Source organism: Leucoraja erinacea, unplaced genomic scaffold (assembly GCF_028641065.1).
Source record: "Leucoraja erinacea ecotype New England unplaced genomic scaffold, Leri_hhj_1 Leri_1414S, whole genome shotgun sequence".
NCBI lineage: Eukaryota > Metazoa > Chordata > Chondrichthyes > Rajiformes > Rajidae > Leucoraja > Leucoraja erinaceus.
This window is the reverse complement of record NW_026575687.1, coordinates 17,501-36,181: the sequence shown is the minus strand read 5'-3', so window position 1 is coordinate 36,181 and position 18,681 is coordinate 17,501. Positions and strand designations below refer to the sequence as shown.

Sequence of the window (18,681 nt, the reverse complement as noted above, 5' to 3'; positions counted from 1 at the left end):
CAAACGTTTGCATGTGGCTCTTCAAGGGAGATGCTAAATGCATTTTCGTGGGCTCTGTACTGTGTACACTGACAATGGACAATAAAACTTGAATATCTGAAATCTGAATATGAGGTGGAGAGGAGGGAGGGGGGGGGGGGGGGGGGGGGGGGGGGGTGAATCTGTGGGGGGGGGGGAACTGTGGAGGCCACAAGGTCAGTGGATAGATACTTTTTAAGCAGAGATAGATAGATACTTGATCAGTGCGGGTGTCAGGGGTTATGGGGAGAAGGCAGGAGAATGGGGTCGGGAGGGAGAGATAGATCAGCCATGATTGAATGGCGTAGTATGGACTCGATGGGCCGAGTGGCCTAATTCAGCTGGGATGACAGATGACGTTATGGAGTGCAGTCATCAGCTGCATCTCCCGCCCGGGCAGCGAGTGGGCGGAAAGCCCGGGCGGACGTCACCAGTGGAGAGAACATCACTGCAGACGTCAGCACCATAGGAACAAGCCTTGGCTCCAACACCAACACACACACACACTGCCACCTACTGGAGTAACACAACACCAGAACAGGCCACAGATAGTGCTGGAGTAACTCAGCGGGTCAGGCAGCATCTGTGGAGAACATGGATAGGTGACGTTTCACAGAGTGCTGGAGTAACTCAGCGGGTGCAGCAGCATCTATGGAGCTAAGGAAATAGGCAACGTTTCGGGCCGAAACCCGGAAGGGTTTCGGCCCGAAATGTTGCCTATTTCCAGAAGGTTCGGCCCGAAACGTTGCCTATTTCCTTAGCTCCATAGATGCTGCTGCACCATAACTCAGCGGGTCAGGCAGCATCTGTGGAGAACATGGAATAGGTGACGTTTCACAGAGTGCTGGAGTAAACTCAGCGGGTCAGGCAGCATCTGTGGAGAACATGGATAGGTGACGTTTCACAGAGTGCTGGAGTAACTCAGTGGGTCAGGCAGCATCTATGGAGCTAAGGAAATAGGCAACGTTTCGGGCCGAAACCCGGAAGGGTTCGGCCCGAAAAGTTGCCTATTTCCAGAAGGTTCGGCCCGAAACGTTGCCTATTTCCTTAGCTCCATAGATGCTGCTGCACCATAACTCGGTGGGTCAGGCAGCATCTGTGGAGAACATGGATAGGTGACGTTTCACAGAGTGCTGGAGTAACTCAGCGGGTCAGGCAGCATCTTTGGAGAACATGGATAGGTGATGTTTCACAGAGTGCTGGAGTAACTCAGCGGGTCAGGCAGCATCTGTGGAGAACGTGGATAGGTGACGTTTCACAGCTGGGTTCATAAGTGATAGGAATAGAATTAGGCCACTCGGCCCATCAAGTCTACTCTGCCATTCAATCGTGGCTGATCTATCTCTCCCTCCTAACCCCATTCTCTTGCCTTCTCCCGATAACATAGAAACATAGACATTAGGTGCAGGAGTAGAGGCCATTCGGCCCTTCGAGCCTGCACCGCCATTCAATATGATCATGGCTGATCATCCAACTCAGTATCCTGTACCTGCCTTCTCTCCATACCCCCTGATCCCTTTACACACAAGGGCCACATCTAACTCCCTCTTAAATATAGCCAATGAACTGTGGCCTCAAACTACCTTCCGTGGCAGAGAATTCCACAGATTCACCACCCTCTGACTAAATAAATTCCTCCTCATCTCCTTCCTGAAGGAACATCCTTTAATTCTGAGGCTGTGCCCTCTGGTCCTAGACTCTCCCACCTAGTGGAAACATCCACTCCACATCCACTCTATCCAGGCCTTTCACTATTCTGTACGTTTCAATGAGGTCCCCCCCCCTCATCCTTCTAAACTCCAGCGAGTACAGGCCCAGTGTCGACAAACGCTCATCAGGTTAACCCATTCATTCCTGGGATCATTCTTGCAAACCTCCTCTGGGCCCTCTCAGTCAGGACATCCTTCCTCAGATACGGGGCCCAAAACTGCTCCCTGCCATAAAACTATCCACTGACTTGTGGCCTCCACAGCCGTCTGTGGCAAAGACTCCCACAGATTCACCACCCTCTGATTGAAGAAGTATGTTAGCTTTCATAGCAAAAGGATTTGAGTATAGGAGCAGGGATGTTCTACTGCAGTTGTACAGAGTCTTGGTGAGACCACACCTGGAGTATTGCGTACAGTTTTGGTCTCCAAATCTGAGGAAGGACATTATTGCCATAGAGGGAGTGCAGAGAAGGTTCACCAGACTGATTCCTGGGATCAGGACTGTCTTATGAAGAAAGACTGGATAGACTTGGTTTATACTCTCTAGAATTTAGGAGATTGAGAGGGGATCTTATAGAAACTTACCAAAATTCTTAAGGGGTTGGACAGGCTAGATGCAGGAAGATTGTTCCCGATGTTGGGGAAGTCCAGGACAAGGGGTCACAAGCTTAAGGGTAAGGGGGAAATCCTTTAAGACTGAGATGAGAAGAACTTTTTTCACACAGAGAGTGGTGAATCTCTGGAACTCTCTGCCGCAGAGGGTAGTCGAGGCCACAGTTCATTGGCTATATTTAAGAGGGAGTTAGATGTGGCCCTTGTGGCTAAGGGGATCAGAGGGTATGGAGAGAAGGTACGTGATACTGAGTTGGATGATCATATTGAATGGCGGTGCAGGCTTGAAGGGCCGAATGGCCTACTCCTGCACCTAATTTCTGTTTCTATGTTTCTAAGAAGGGTTGTAAGCTGCCCAGCGCCCTCCAGTGGCCGAGACCGTGGACATCGCCAGAGGCCCAGGTTCGATCCCGACTACGGGTGCTGTCTGTACGGAGTTTGTACGTTCTCCCCGTGATCTTCGGTTTCCTCCCACACTCCAAAGACGTACAGGTTTATGTAAGTTAGTTGGCTTGGTGTAAATGTAAAAACAGTCCCTAGTGTGTGCAAGGGCAGTGTTGGTTTACGGAGATCGCTGGTCGGTGCCCTTTGGTCTGCCTGAGCGAGCATTGTTGACCACCCAGTGGAGCGAGATGTCCGTCGGGGGAATGTTGCCGACTGGCCCACTGCAGACTGCAGGAGTACGCGCTGAGGGGCGCACTGAAGCTCGGTGCAGCCAACGCCAAGGCTCGGTGGGGGAGGGAGTACCACAGTCTTGGAATAAAGGGGAGGCCATTTAAGACTGAGGTGAGAAAAAACCTTTTCACCCAGAGAGTTGTGTGAATTTGTGGAATTCCCTGCCACAGAGGGCAGTGGAGGCCAAGTCACTGGATGGATTTAAGAGAGAGTTAGATAGAGCTCTAGGGGCTAGTGGAGTCGGGGGGGATATGGGGAGAAGGCAGGCAGGGAGCTGTGGTTCGCGGAGCTCCCAACCCGGCTCGGCCTGCAGACTCGGGAGCTGCGGACTCCGGTGGGAGGCGGCTGATCGGGAGGTCCGGGCCGCTGAGGAGGAGGATGTTCACCGTCGGCGTTCGACCAGCCCGGCGTGAGGGCCTGAACATCGGGCCACCCGGGGCGGCGACTGCGGGTGCTCGGAAGGCCCCGACCACGGGTGAACATCTGGGAAGATCGGAGGGGAGGCTGGCTGGGGTCACAAATCTGAGGAAGGACATTATTGCCATAGAGGGAGTGCAGAGAAGGTTCACCAGACTGATTCCTGGGATGTCAGGACTGTCTATGAAGAAAGACTGGATAGACTTGGTTTATACTCTCTAGAATTTAGGAGATTGAGAGGGGATCTTATAGAAACTTACAAAATTCTTAAGGGGTTGGACAGGCTAGATGCAGGAAGATTGTTCCCGATGTTAGGGAAGTCCAGGACAAGGGGTCACAGCTTAAGGATAAGGGGGAAATCCTTAAAACCGAGATGAGAAGAACTTTTTTCACGCAGAGAGTGGTGAATCTCTGGAACTCTCTGCCACAGAGGGTAGTTGAGGCCAGTTCATTGGCTATATTTAAGAGGGAGTTAGATGTGGCCCTTGTGGCTAAGGGGATCAGGGGGTATGGAGAGAAGGCAGGTACGGGATACTGAGTTGGATGATCAGCCATGATCATATCGAATGGCGGTGCAGGCTCGAAGGGCCGAATGGCCTCTACTCCTGCACCTAATTTCTATGTTTCTATCTATGACTATGGAGCCTTCCTCACCTTGGTGCCACTGTGTTGTGTTGTGTCGTGGACTTCCTGTGTCTGTGCTTTTTAAAAAAAAATTCTATTTTATTTTAAACATGTTTTATTATTTATTAATTATTTATTTTTTATGATACCGACTGCAAAGGGAAATTCATTTGGTTGTCTCTAATTGAGACAATGACGATAAATTTGAATACAATACAACACAATATTGATAGGGGACGATCAGCCATGATCACAATCTCTCGAAGGACCGAATGGATTCCTCCCGCACATTTTTTCTATGTTTCTAGAGTCCTTCCGCTGTTGGACATGGGGGGGTGGGGGGGGCAGGGCGTGGTGGAGACCCCCCTCAAAATAAGGGAAGGGATTCCACGCCAGGGGGCCACACGAGTAGCAAGGGTGGGGGACAGATTTGTGTATCCGAGATGAGAAGAACTTTTTTCACGCAGAGAGTGGTGAATCTCTGGAACTCTCTGCCACAGAGGGTAGTTGAGGCCAGTTCATTGGCTATATTTAAGAGGGAGTTAGATGTGGCCCTTGTGGCTAAGGGGATCAGGGGGTTTGGAGAGAAGGCAGGTACAGGATACTGAGTTGGATGATCAGCCATGATCATATTGAATGGCGGTGCAGGCTCGAAGGGCCGAATGGCCTACTCCTGCACCTAATTTCTATGTTTCTATATTGAATGTATGTACAGCCTCTGAGAATGTTGGATGGAGTCTTGTCGGGATCATGTATTGGACGGATTTGGTTCTCGAATAAAGTCTCTTTTTTCAAAATACAATTGGAAAAATCTGCAAAGTGAAGGAAGGGTCTTACTTACCTTGAGCAGCGTGACGGTGTGGTGGACACTGGAGGTACAGCACATCTCCCGGATGGAGTGCATGGCCAGCTGTGGGCTGCCAATGTCCACCACTCTCACCCCCAGGGCGGAGGCCAGTAGCGGCCCGATCGTAGTCCCACACGGGCTGTCGTTCCTCACCATCACGTCCTGGAAACACACACACACGGAGAGAGGGGGGAGGGGGACAGAGAGGAGGGGGGCACAGAGAGAGGGGGGGGGCAGAGAGGGGAGAGGAGAGGGGGGAGAGAGAGGAGGGGGGAGAGAGGGGGGGGAGAGAGAGAGGGAGGGGGGAGGGGGAGAAAGGAGAGGGGGAGAGAGGGAGGGAGAGAGGGAGAGAGAGAGGGAGAGAGAGAGAGAGAGACGGAGGGAGAGATAGAGAGGGGAGGGAAAGAGACGGAGAGAGGGAGGGAGAGGGATAGGGAGAGAGGAGGGAGAGAGAGGAGGGAGGAGAGAGGGAGGGAGGGAGAGGGAGAGGGGGGAGAGAGGGGGGGGGGGGGAGAGGGGGGGGGGGGGAGAGAGGGAGGGGGGGAGGGAGAGGGGAGAGGGAGAGGGAGGGGGAGGGAGAGAGGGAGAGAGGGGGAGTGGGGGAGAGAGGGAAGGAGGGAGGGGGAGGGGAGGAGAGAGAGAGAGAGCGAGAGAGAGAGAGAGGGGAGAGAGGGGGAGGAGGGAGGGTGATACCGAGCGAGGGAGGGAGAGAGAGAGAAGGAGAGAGGGGGGAGGGGAGAGAGAGAAAGAGAGGGGAGAGAGAGAAGGGAGAGGAGGGAGGGAGTGAGAGGAGAGAGGGGGAGGGAGAGGGGGGGGGAGGGAGAGAGGGGAGAGAGAGGGGGGAGGGAGGGAGGGAGGGAGGGGGGGAGGGAGGGGGGGGGAGAAAGAGAGGGAGAGAGGAAGAGGGGAGGGAGATGGGGGGGAGGGAGACAGGGAGAGAGGAGGGAGAGAGAGAGGGAGAGAGGGAGGGAGAGGAGGGAGAGGGAGAAAGGGAGGGAGAGAGAGAGGGAGGAGAGGGGGAGGGAGAGAGAGGGAAGAGAAAGGGAGAGAGAGAGAGAGGGGAGAGGGAGGGAGAGAGGGAGGGAGAGAGGGAGGGAGAGAGGGAGGAGAGAGAGAGGAGAGAGAGAGGGAGAGAGGATGAGGGAGAGGGAGAGGGAGAGGAGAGAGAGGGAAGGAGAGAGAGGGAAGGAGAGAGAGAGAGGGAGGCAGAGAGGGAGGGAGAGAGAGAGGGAGGGAAGAGAGAGAGAAGGAGAGAGGAGAGAGAGGGAAGGAGAGAGAGAGAGAAGGATGCAAGGGTTACTTGTAGTTAGAGAAATTAACATTCATACCACCGGGCTGTCAGTCTGAAGAAGGGTCTCGGCCCGAAACGTCACCCATTCCTACTCTCCAGAGATGCTGCCTGTCCCTCTGAGTTACTCCAGCTTGTTGTGACTCTATCTCCACTGGGGTGCAAGCTGCCCAAGCGATATACGAGGCGCTGTTCCTCCAGTTTGTGTTTAGCCTCCCCTGACAGTGGAGGAGGCCCAGGACAGAAAGGCCACGGTGTGGGGATGGGAAGGGGAACTGGGACATCAGGGTAGGTTCAGGCAGACACCGAATATGGCTGAAGGCAGACACAAAATTCTCCTTTCTCTGGAATTCCCTGCCACAGAGGGCGGTGGAGGCCAAGTCACTGGATGGATTTAAGAGAGAGTTAGATAGAGCTAGTGGAATTCCAGAACCAGGGGCCACACACACAGTTTAAGAATAAGGAGTAAGCCATTTAGAACGGAGACGAGGAAACACTTTTTCTCACAGAGAGTTGTGAGTCTGTGGAATTCTCTGCCTCAGAGGGTGGTGGAGGCCGGTTCTCTGGATGCTTTCAAGAGAGAGCTGGATAGGGCTCTTAAAGATAGCGGAGTCAGGGGATATGGGGAGAAGGCAGGAACGGGGGAACTGATTGGGGATGATCAGCCATGATCACATTGAATGGCGGGTGTTGGCTCGAAGGGCCGAATGGCCTCTACTCCTGCACCTATTTTCTTTGTTTCTCAGTAATTCACTATTCAAATGCCGTTTGTTTGTCAACGTTCGAGAGGAACTCAGCGGGACAGGCGGCGTCTCAGGAGAGGAGGAGGAGTGGGTGACGTTTCGGGTCGAGGCCCTTCTTCAGGCGGTTGGATAGTTTCCCCGTTCCCCTCCCCCTCCAACACGCTGACAGAAGGGGGGGGGGGGGGGGTGCAAACTCACCTGCAGAGGGACATCCACACGCTTAGCGACCTCTCGCATAACGGCAGCGGTCACAGACGTGGAGGCATAGCGCTGGTTGCTGTTAAACTTAAGCACGGGGCCCTGGACAAAAACAGAGAAAGGGCCTTGTTAGAAAAATCACCCAGTGGCTGGACTTCGTAAAATTAAACCACCGCGTAAGGGGTAAGCCTTTTACAACGGAGACAAGGAAACACTTTTTCCTCACAGACTTTTTGTCTGTGGTTGCAAAAAACAGGAAGGCAGATTACTATCTAAATGGCGTCAAGTTGGGAAAAGGGGAAGTACAACGGGATCTGGGGGTCCTTGTACATCAGTCTATGAAAGTAAGCATGCAGGTACAGCAGGCAGTGAAGAAAGCGAATGGCATGTTGGCCTTTATTACAAGAGGAATCGAATATAGGAGCAAAGAGGTCCTTCTGCAGTTGTACAGGGCCCTAGTGAGACCACACCTGGAGTATTGTGTGTAGTTTTGGTCCCCTAATTTTAGGAAGGACATTCTTGCTATTGAGGGAGCCCAGTGTAGGTTTACACGGTTAATTCCCGGGATTGGCGGGACTGTCATATGCTGAGAGAATGGAGCGGCTGGGCTTGTACACTCTGGAGTTTAGAAGGATGAGAGGGGATCTCATTGAAACATACGAGATTGTTAAGGACTTGGACACGCTAGAGGCGGGAAACATGTTCCCGATGTTGGGGGAGTCCAGAACCAGGGGCCACACACAGTTTAAGAATAAGGAGTAAGCCGTTTAGAACGGAGACGAGGAAACACTTTTTCTCACAGAGAACGGTGGTGAGTCTGTGGAATTCTCTGCCTCAGAGGGCGGTGGAGGCCGGTTCTCTGGATGCTTTCAAGAGAGAGCTAGATAGGGCTCTTAAAGATAGCGGAGTCAGGGGATATGGGGTGAAGGCAGGAACGGGGTACTGATTGGGGATGATCAGCCATGATCACATTGAATGGCGGTGCTGGCTCGATGGGCCGAATGGCCTCTACTCCTGCACCTGTTGCCTATTGTCTAATTAGTTCTGCGATCTGGAATACTGCGGGAAATCAGCAACACAGTTGCCTCCCAGCGCCAGAGACCCGTGGTTCATTCCTGACCTCGGGTGCTGTCTGTGTGGAGTTTACACGTTCTTCCTTTTACTCAGATCCCACTGCACATCTGAGCTTACCACCACGACACATCTTAAAACCAAAAAAACATTTTAACGCATTTCCCTGAACGAATAAGTTCACATTACCCCTTTATATATCGGTTGGGTTTGGGGATTCAACGTGAATCCCCTGGAATTTAGAGCAATTAATGCAATAATCACCGAATGTTGTATATATTTCGACGACAAAGACTGACGTATCAGGTTCGCTGAAAGGTTTTGAACATTTGAAAAAAGCTTATACTTAAATTTTGGAAAAATGCTCCAATACCAACACCAAAAATGTGGATTTCAAACATGTTCGAAACACTACACTTGGAAGAGATGAGACTCCTCCTAGCAGGCAAAGCAGATCACTTCCAAAAGACGTGGTCTGCATTTATGGAACTATTACAAGCATAAGGTGCAATAATAAGTTAAAACATAAAGGCTACCAGGACCTGGTAACGGGGGGGTATAAAATAAACTTTTAATAAAAACACGGTTGGTATATCCTTTATTGCGGAGTTTTGTGTTACAATAGAGCGATTGATTTTCCTTTCTTCTTTTTTTTCTTTGCTTTCTAGAAATCTTATTTCTTTTCTTTACTTCCTTCTCTAATTCCTTCCCTAAGGGGTTCTTATTGCGTGCAGTTTTGGTCTCCAAATCTGAGGAAGGACATTATTGCCATAGAGGGAGTGCAGAGACGGTTCACCAGACTGATTCCTGGGATGTCAGGACTGTCTTATGAAGAAAGACTGGATAGACTTGGTTTAAACTCTCTAGAATTTAGGAGATTGAGAGGGGATCTTATAGAAACTTACAAAATTCTTAAGGGGTTGGACAGGCTAGATGCAGGAAGATTGTTCCCGATGTTAGGGAAGTCCAGGACAAGGGGTCACAGCTTAAGGATAAAGGGGAAATCCTTTAAAACCGAGATGAGAAGAACTTTTTTCACACAGAGAGTGGTGAATCTCTGGAACTCTCTGCCACAGAGGGTAGTTGAGGCCACAGTTCATTGGCTATATTTAAGAGGGAGTTAGATGTGGCCCTTGTGGCTAAGGGGATCATGGGGTATGGAGAGAAGGCAGGTATGGGATACTGAGTTGGATGATCAGCCGTGATCATATTGAATGGCGGTGCAGGCTCGAAGGGCCGAATGGCCTCTACTCCTGCACCTATTGTCTATGTTTCTATGTTTCTCTTCTCCCAACACTTTCCTGCACCTTCACGATTCTTGCTTATTTTCCTTACTTCTTTTATTTCTATCTTTTTTAAAGCTCAAACAATGAAGTCGTACAACATAATGTAATAAGATATATGCGATGTATTAATGTGATTTACTGTACTGCTAATAAAAATAAAATTAATTAAAAAAAATTAAAAAATCCAGCGGCGACGAAACAAAAACGCCGCGACGCTCGTTGATGCCGGCAGTCGCCGAAAAAAACCCACCAAGTGGGACAGGGGTCAATGGGGCCCCCATTGAGCTTTAGATTTTAGAGAAACAGCACGGACCACAGGCCCTTCAGCCCACCAAGTTCATGCTGACCAGCGGTCGCCCCCTACACACCAGGAACAATTTTTCCAACTACAGAAGCCAATTAACCCTGCTCTACCCCTGCAACGGACTGTTCCAGCTGCTACGGTCAGGCAAACGCCTCCGTTGCCATGCGGTGAGAACGGAGAGGTTGAGAAGGAGTTTCTTCCCAGAGGCAATTCGGACTGTAAACGCCTATCTCACCAGGGACTAACTCTACTGAACGTTTTTTCCTTCCATTATTTATTATGTAAAAGAATATGTGTGTTATGATTGTGTTTATAGTTTGTTTGGTTGTTTTGTTGTTTGTCTTTTGCACAAAAGTCCGCGAGCATTGCCACTTTCATTTCACTGCACATCTCGTATGTGTATGTGACAAATAAACTTGACTTGACTTAACCTACAAATAGCATGCATGTCTTTGGGTTTAAGAAGGAACTGCAGATGCTGGAAAACCGAAGGTAGACAAAAGTGCTGGAGAAACTCAGCGGGTGCAGCAGCATCTATGGAGCGAAGGAAATAGGCAACGTTTCGTCCCGAAACGTTGCCTATTTCCAGAAGGATTTCGGCCCGAAACGTTGCCTATTTCCTTCGCTCCATAGATGCTGCTGCACCATAACTCAGCGGGTCAGGCAGCATCTGTGGAGAATGTGGATAGGTGACGTTTCACAGAGTGCCGGAGTAACTCAGCGGGTCAGGCAGCATCTGTGGGGAACATGGATAGGTGACGTTTCACAGAGCGCTGGAGTAACTCAGCGGGTCAGGCAGCAGCATCAATGAAGCGAAGGAAATAGGCAACGTTTCGGGATGAAACGTTGCCTATTTCCTTCGCTCCATAGATGCTGCTGCACCCGCTGAGTTTCTCCAGCATTTTTGCCTACCATGCATGTCTTTGGAATGAGGGAGGAATCCGGAGCACCCGGAGAAAACCCACGCGGGTCACGGGGAGAACGTGCAAACTCCGTACAGACAGCGCCCGCAGTCAGGATCGAACCCGTGTCTCCGGCGCGGTGAGGCAGCAGCTCTACCCGCTGCGCCATCATGCCGCCCTGTTCCTCCAGCACCTTGTTCTTTGCAGTCTGCTGCGTCTCTGTGGAACATAACGTTGATGTAAAAATCTCACCTTATGCAGAGCCGGCCTGAGATTCTCCTCGTGTTTGTCTCTGGAAAAAATTAAAAATAAAAGCAAGTTACACATTGGTTTTGGCTCGTGGTCTGAAGTCCACACTCCTTGGTAGAAGGGCCCCCGAAACGTCACCTATCCATGTTCTCCACAGATGCTGCCTGTCCCGCTGAGTTATGGTGCAGCAGCATCTATGGAGCTAAGGAAATAGGCAACGTTTCGGGCCGAAACCCTTCTGGAAATAGGCAATGTTTCGGGCCGAAACCCGGAAGGGTTTCGGCCTGAAACGTTGCCTATTTCCTTAGCTACATAGATGCTGCTGCACCCGCTGAGTTACTCCAGCACTCTGTGAAAAAAAATGTCACCTATCCTAACATATAAGATTATAGAAACATAGAAATTAGGTGCAGGAGTAGAGGCCATTCGGCCCTTCGAGCCTGCACCGCCATTCAATATGATCATGGCTGATCATCCAACTCAGTATCCCGTACCCGCCTTCTCTCCATACCCCCTGATCCCCTTAGCCACAAGGGCCACATCTAACTCCCTCTTAAATATAGCCAATGAACTGGCCTCAACTACCCTCTGTGGCAGAGAGTTCCAGAGATTCACCACTCTCTGTGTGAAAAAAGTTCTTCTCATCTCAGTTTTAAAGGATTTCCCCCTTATCCTTAAGCTGTGACCCCTTGTCCTGGACTTCCCCAACATCGGGAGCAATCTTCCTGCATATAGCCTGTCCAACCCCTTAAGAATTTTGTAAGTTTCTATAAGATCCCCTCTCAATCTCCTAAATTCTAGAGAGTATAAACCAAGTCTATCCAGTCTTTTCTTCATAAGACAGTCCTGACATCCCAGGAATCAGTCTGGTGAACCTTCTCTGCACTCCCTCTATGGCAATAATGTCCTTCCTCAGATTTGGAGACCAAAACTGTACGCAATACTCCAGGTGTGGTCTCACCAAGACCCTGTACAACTGCAGTAGAACCTCCCTGCTCCTATACTCAAATCCTTTTGCTATGAAAGCTAACATACCATTCGCTTTCTTCACTGCCTGCTGCACCTGCATGCCTACTTTCAATGACTGGTGTACCATGACACCCAGGTCTCGCTGCATCTCCCCTTTTCTAGGCTAGATGCAGGAAGATTGTTCCCGATGTTAGGGAAGTCCAGGCCAAGGGGTCACAGCTTAAGGATAAGGGGGAAATCCTTTAAACCCGAGATGAGAAGAACTTTTTTCACACAGAGAGTGGTGAATCTCTGGAACTCTCTGCCACAGAGGGTAGTTGAGGCCAGTTCATTGGCTATATTTAAGAGGGAGTTAGATGTGGCCCTTGTGGCTAAGGGGATCAGGGAGTATGGAGAGAAGGCAGGTATGGAATACTGAGTTGGATGATCAGCCATGATCATATTGAATGGCGGTGCAGGCTCGAATGGCCGAATGGCCTACTCCTGCACCTAATTTCTATATTCTATGTTTCTATGTTTTCCTAGTCGGCCACCATTTAGATAATATTATTAAGGGTTTGGACACACTAGAGGCAGGAAACATGTTCCCGATGTTGGGGGAGTCCAGAACCAGGGGCCACACACACACACAGTTTAAGAATAAGGGGTAAGCCATTTAGAACGGAGACGAGGAAACACTTTTTCTCACACAGAGAGAGTGGTGAGTCTGTGGAATTCTCTGCCTCACAGAGGGCGGTGGAGGCCGGTTCTCTGGATGCTTTCAAGAGAGAGTTAGATAGGGCTCTTAAAGATAGCGGAGTCAGGGGGAGCTCAGCCGGCGGAGACGACACTTACTGGTAGTTGGGGTGCAGGGCGTGGGCCATGTCGGAGCTGACCATGAAGGACTTGGCGATGGCTTCCTCGTAGGCGGTGCGGTTGAGCTCGCAGGCCGAGAGACGGCGAAGGATCAGCTCCGTCAGGGAGGAAGCGGCACCTTGCGCACTGCCACTGCCGACCTGGGGAGGAGACGGAAGCACAGGATTACAACACGGCAAAGCGGACACACACGCAGTGCTGGAGTAACTCAGCGGGTCAGGCAGCATCTGTGGAGAACATGGATAGGTGACGTTTCACAGAGTGCTGGAGTAACTCAGCGGGTCAGGCAGCATCAATGAAGCGAAGGAAATAGGCAACGTTTCGGGATGAAACCCTGAAGGAAATAGGCAACGTTTCGGGCCGAAACCCGGAAGGGTTTCGGGCCGAAACGTTACCTATTTCCTTCGCTCCATAGATGCTGCTGCACCCGCTGAGTTTCTCCAGCACTTTTGTCTACCTTCGATTTTCCAGCATCTGCAGTTCCTTCTTAAACAGTCTCGTGAAGCTGGCTGGCGGGTGAAGATAGACACAGAGTGCTGGAGTAACTCAGCGGGTCAGGCAGCATCTGTGGAGAACGTGGATAGGTGACGTTTCACAGAGTGCTGGAGTAACTCAGCGGGTGCAGCAGCATCTATGGAGCTAAGGAAATAGGCAACGTTTCGGCCCGAAACGTTGCCTATTTCCAGAAGGGTTTCGGCCCGAAACGTTGCCTATTTCCTTAGCTCCATAGATGCTGCTGCACCATAACTCAGCGGGTCAGGCAGCATCTGTGGAGAACATGGATAGGTGACGTTTCACAGAGCGCTGGAGTAACTCAGCGGGTCAGGCAGCATCTGTGGAGAACATGGACAGGTGACGTTTCACAGAGTGCTGGAGTAACTCAGCGGGTCAGGCAGCATCTGTGGAGAACATGGACAGGTGACGTTTCACAGAGTGCTGGAGTAACTCAGCGGGTCAGGCAGCATCTGTGGGGAACATGGATAGGTGACGTTTTACAGAGTGCTGGAGTAACTTAGCGGGTGCAGCAGCATCTATGGAGCTAAGGAAATAGGCAACGTTTCGGGCCGAAACCCTTCCGGGTTTCGTCCCGAAACGTTGCCTATTTCCAGAAGTTTCGGCCCGAAACATTGCCTATTTCCTTAGCTCCATAGATGCTGCTGCACCATAACTCAGCGGGTCAGGCAGCATCTGTGGAGAACATGGATAGGTGACGTTTCACACAGTGCTGGAGTAACTCAGCGGGTCAGGCAGCATCTGTGGAGAACATGGATAGGTGACGTTTCATAGAGTGCTGGAGTAACTCAGCGGGTCAGGCAGCGTCTGTGGAGAACGTGGATAGAGTTGCTGCCTCACCGCAACAGATTCCCGGGTTCGATCCCGACTACGGGTGCTGTCTGTACGGAGTTTGTACGTTCTCCCCGCGATGGTGTGGGTTTTCTCCGGGTGAACTGGGAGTCGTCAAGGGAGGGTGAGGACTAGGACTCCGCTAGGTGGGGAGTGTTTGAGGGGGAAATTGGATGGTTCTGCGGTCGTGGGAAGAAACGGAGGGGGGGGGTTTAAGGCCTTCCTGGTGGGGGGTGGAGGTGTGGAGTGACTGGACGTCCATGGTAAAGATGAGGGAGTGGGGGCTCGGTAAGCAGAAGTCACTAAAGAGACGAAGGGCGTGTGAGGTATTGTGGACATAGGTCGGGAGAGATTGGACCGGGTTGGGGAGAGGATGGAGTTGAGGTGCGTGGGAATCATTTCCCTGGGTCAGGATGAATGTATTAACCAACACTTTGTTTCTGAATCGCAGACTCTCATCTTTAGCACAGTTAAACCCCTGTCCCACAGTACGAGTTCATTCCAAGATAAATGGTAGGGAATTGAAGAATGTAGGTGAACAGAGGGATCTGGGAATAACTGTGCACAGTTCCCTGAAAGTGGAATCTCATGTAGATAGGGTGGTAAAGAAAGCTTTTGGTGTGCTGGCCTTTATAAATCAGAGCATTGAGTATAGAAATTGGGATGTAATGTTAAAATTGTACAAGGCATTGGTGAGGCCAATTCTGGAGTATGGTGTACAATTTTGGTCGCCTAATTATAGGAAAGATGTCAACAAAATAGAGAGAGTACAGAGGAGATTTACTAGAATGTTGCCTGGGTTTCAGCACCTAAGTTACAGAGAAAGGTTGAACAAGTTGGGGCTTTATTCTTTGGAGCGCAGAAGGTTAAGGGGGGACTTGATAGAGGTTTCTTAAATGATGAGAGGGATAGACAGAGTTGATGTGGATAAGCTTTTCCCACTGAGAGTAGGGAAGGTTCAAACAAGGGGACATGACTTGAGAATTAAGGGACTGAAGTTTAGGGGTAACATGAGGGGGAACTTCTTTACTCAGAGAGTGGTAGCTGTGTGGAATGAGCTTCCAGTGAAGGTGGTGGAGGCAGGTTTGTTTTTATCATTTAAAAATAAATTGGATAGTTATATGGACGGGAAGGGAATGGAGGGTTATGGTCTGAGCGCAGGTATATGGGACTAGGGGAGATTATGTGTTCGGCACGGACTAGAAGGGTCGAGATGGCCTGTTTCCGTGCTGTAATTGTTATATGGTTATATGTTAAGAGCTAATTCTCCCGAGTTTGCCCTGATTCGAACTCGGAGATTTACGGGTAACGGCCGCTTGTCGGTACTCGGGGCTCTCGTGGACATTTTTTATCAACGTGTTGAAAAATCTTCACGAGTCTTCCCGAGTACCTGCCGTTAGCGTTACGAGCCGCTAAGAGACCCCCCCCGAGCTCCGACGTACCCGCTACGTTCATTCTCCGTGCTTACACTACGAGTTTGATTTCATTTAAACTCGGGAGGGCTCTTGGAATGAACTCGCACCGTGTGGGACAGGGGCTATTAAGCAGTAAAGCATCAGGTGGCGAGTTGGACAACAAGACAGGTTGTGGCTTCACGCTCCACGTTTGCCCTCACCTCCTCATTGTCGAACAGGGTAATCACTCGGATGTTGGTGTCATCTGTCAGCGTGCCATTGTCCTGGCAGGATTCAATCAGGCCCTGCGGATGAAGCAGAGGCAAGTATGATCGCTGGGGCAGCTCAGCGCACACACACACACACACACACACCCTGGAGGCTGCCACCCCTCTACAGGGGCACAACGGTGGGGGGCACCGGTTAGGGGTCAGGGGATAGGGGGGGGGAGAGAGAGGGAGAGGAGAGAGAGACAGAGAGAGGGGGAGACAGAGACAGAGAGAGGGAGAGAGGGAGAGCCAGAGAGGAGGGAGAGAGAGCAAGGGGAGAGGGAGGGAGAGAGAGGGGGAGAGGGGGAGAGGGAGAGGGAGGAGAGGCAGGGAGAGGGGGAGGGAGAGGGAGAGGGGAGAGGGAGAGGGAGGAGGGGGGAGAGGGAGAGGGGAGAGGGAGAGGGGGGGAGAGGGAGAGGGAGAGGGAGAGGGAGGAGGGAGGGAGGGAGAGGGAGGGAAGGGGAGAGGGAAAGGGACAGGGAACAGGGACAGGGACAGGGACAGGGACAGGGAGAGGGAGAGGGACAGGGAGAGGGACAGGGAGAGGGACAGGGAGAGGGACAGATAGATAGACAGAGAGAGAGGTGGGAAATGAGGGGGAACAGGCATGGAGCAGATGGGCTGAACAACCTCCTCTCAGTTCACTTTAGTAAAAGCCTTCCATGTGGAGAAACAAGCCTATGGGCTGCAGGTTGACACAGCTGGTAGATCTGCTGCCTTTTGTGTATAAAATCATGAGAGGAATAGATGGAGGAGATGCACAGAGTCTCGTGCCCAGAGTAGGGGAATCGAGGACCAGAGGACACAGGTTCAAGGCGAGGGGGAAAAGATTTCATAGGAATCTGAGGGGTAACTTTTTCACACAGAGGGTGGTGGGTGTATGGAACGAGCTGCCAGAGGAGGTAGTTGTGGCTGGGACTATCCCAACGTTTAAGAAACAGCTGGACAGGTACATGGATAGGACAGGTTTGGAGGGGATATGGACAGAGGGAGACAGGCAGGTGGGAACTAGGGTGGGTGGGACATTGTTGGCCGGTGTGGGCAAGTTGGGCCGAAGGGCCTGTTTCCACACTATCACTCTATGACTCACAGCGCCAGAGACCCAGCTTCGATCCTGACCTCGACGCCTGTCTGTGTGGAGTTTGCACGTTCTCCCTGTGTCTGCATGGGTTTCCTCCCACACCTCCACCGGCCTCTGAGGCAGAGAATCCCACAGACTCACCACTCTCTGTGAGAAAAAGTGTTTCCTCGTCTCCGTTCTGAATGGCTTTACCCCTTATTCTTAAACTGTGTGTGTGTGGCCCCTGGTTCTGGACTCCCCCCCAACATCGGGAACATGTTTCCTGCCTCTAGCGTGTCCAAACCCTTAACAATCTTATATGTTTCAATGAGATCGCCTCTCATCCTTCTAAACTCCAGAGTGTACAAGCCCACAGCCGCTCCATTCTCTCAGCGTACGACAGTCCCGCCGTGCCGACAGAACTGTCAGCAGAGTCCCAGCTTCCACTGCGTTACCTGCAGGGCTCCGTAGCAACTGTGAAGGTTGTCCAGGCGTGGACCAAATATAAACTCCTTGAAAGCACCGCCCAGGGCCTGGAGAGAGAAGAAAAGACACAGAGTGATAGAGCGCGGAAACAGGCCCTTCAGCCCAACTTGCCCACACGGGCCAACATGCCCCATCTACACGTCACACCTGCCCGCGTTTGGCCCATATCCCTGTTATCAGGCTTCTCAATGGTCCTTCCATAAGCTAGGCAACTGTCTGATTCACCTCTACCCCATTGTGGATATTGGACCCTGTCTCTGGAGCTGATGCACTACAATGCTGAGAACTACACTCTGCCCTCTATATCTTCCCCTTTGCCTATTGTTCTTGAGTTTGAACTGATTGTATCTATAACTGTGTGTGCGCGCGCGCGCGTATGTGTGTTCGTGCATGTCTATGTGTGTGTGTGTGTGTGTGTACGTGCTTGTCTATATATGTGTGTGTGTACGTGCATGTCTATATATGTGTGCGTGTGTGTATATATATGTGTGTGTGTAGATATATATGTGTGTGTGTGTATATATGTGTGTGTGTGTGTATGTGTGTGTGTATATATGTGTGTGTATGTGTACGTGCATGTGTATATATGTGTGTGTGTGCGTGTGTGTATATATATATGTGTGTGTGTGTGTGTGTGTGTGTGTGTGTGTACGTGCATGTGTGTGTGTGCGTATATATATGTGTGTGTGTACGTGTGTGTCTATATATGTGTGTGTGTGCGTGTGTGTATATATATGTGTGTGTGTGTATATGTGTCTATATATGTGTGTGTGTGTGTGTGTGTATATATATGTGTGTGTGTGTGTGTGTACGTGTGTGTGTATATGTGTGTGTGTGTGTGTATATGTGTGTGTGTGTGTGTGTGTGTGTGTGTGTGTATATCTGTGTGTGTGTGTGTGTGTGTGTGTGTGTGTGTGTGTATCTATCTATATTACTAAAAGTCTGTTCTTGACAGCTTTTGACGATCTGTGCTGCGATTTCCGAGAGAACGCCGCCACCTACGGCCGTCATTTTTGGCCACCTCGCTCAGAGCCCCCCCTCCGCCATATGTGTGCCGAGGATTTTTCCCGTCGATTAAATATGACAGAGATATTAATGTTTTTTACAAAATTCCCCATTCTCTCTGCTGCCCCTGCTGGCGGCAGGGGGGAGGGACTATAAAACCAGGAAGTGGTGTGCCTCACTCACTCTTCAAGATGGTGGAAGGCAGAGGGTCACGTTTCTCTGAGCTGTGAATAACACTGAACACATGTCTACTCAAATGTAACTGTCCTTAGTGGTTCTAAAACGCTTGCAGAATGTGTCTATTGGTTCTAAAATGTTTGCAAAAAGTGTCTCTTTTGGTTCTACAATGCTTGCAG

General features: G+C 50.8%; 1 protein-coding gene across 1 annotated transcript in view; it reads right to left on the bottom strand.

The window, feature by feature from the left end:
* Window positions 1-4,788: 4,788 nt before the first annotated feature.
* LOC129715801 (aspartyl aminopeptidase-like) overlaps window positions 4,789-18,681 on the bottom strand; it is a gene marked incomplete at its 5' end in the record, with an annotated part of 27,550 nt that continues 13,657 nt past the window's right edge. Inside the window, 6 exon segments of the mRNA XM_055665672.1 lie at window positions 4,789-5,064; window positions 7,132-7,233; window positions 10,947-10,986; window positions 12,747-12,907; window positions 15,727-15,810; window positions 17,290-17,367. Of these exon segments, the coding sequence (XP_055521647.1) occupies window positions 4,804-5,064; window positions 7,132-7,233; window positions 10,947-10,986; window positions 12,747-12,907; window positions 15,727-15,810; window positions 17,290-17,367 (726 nt within the window).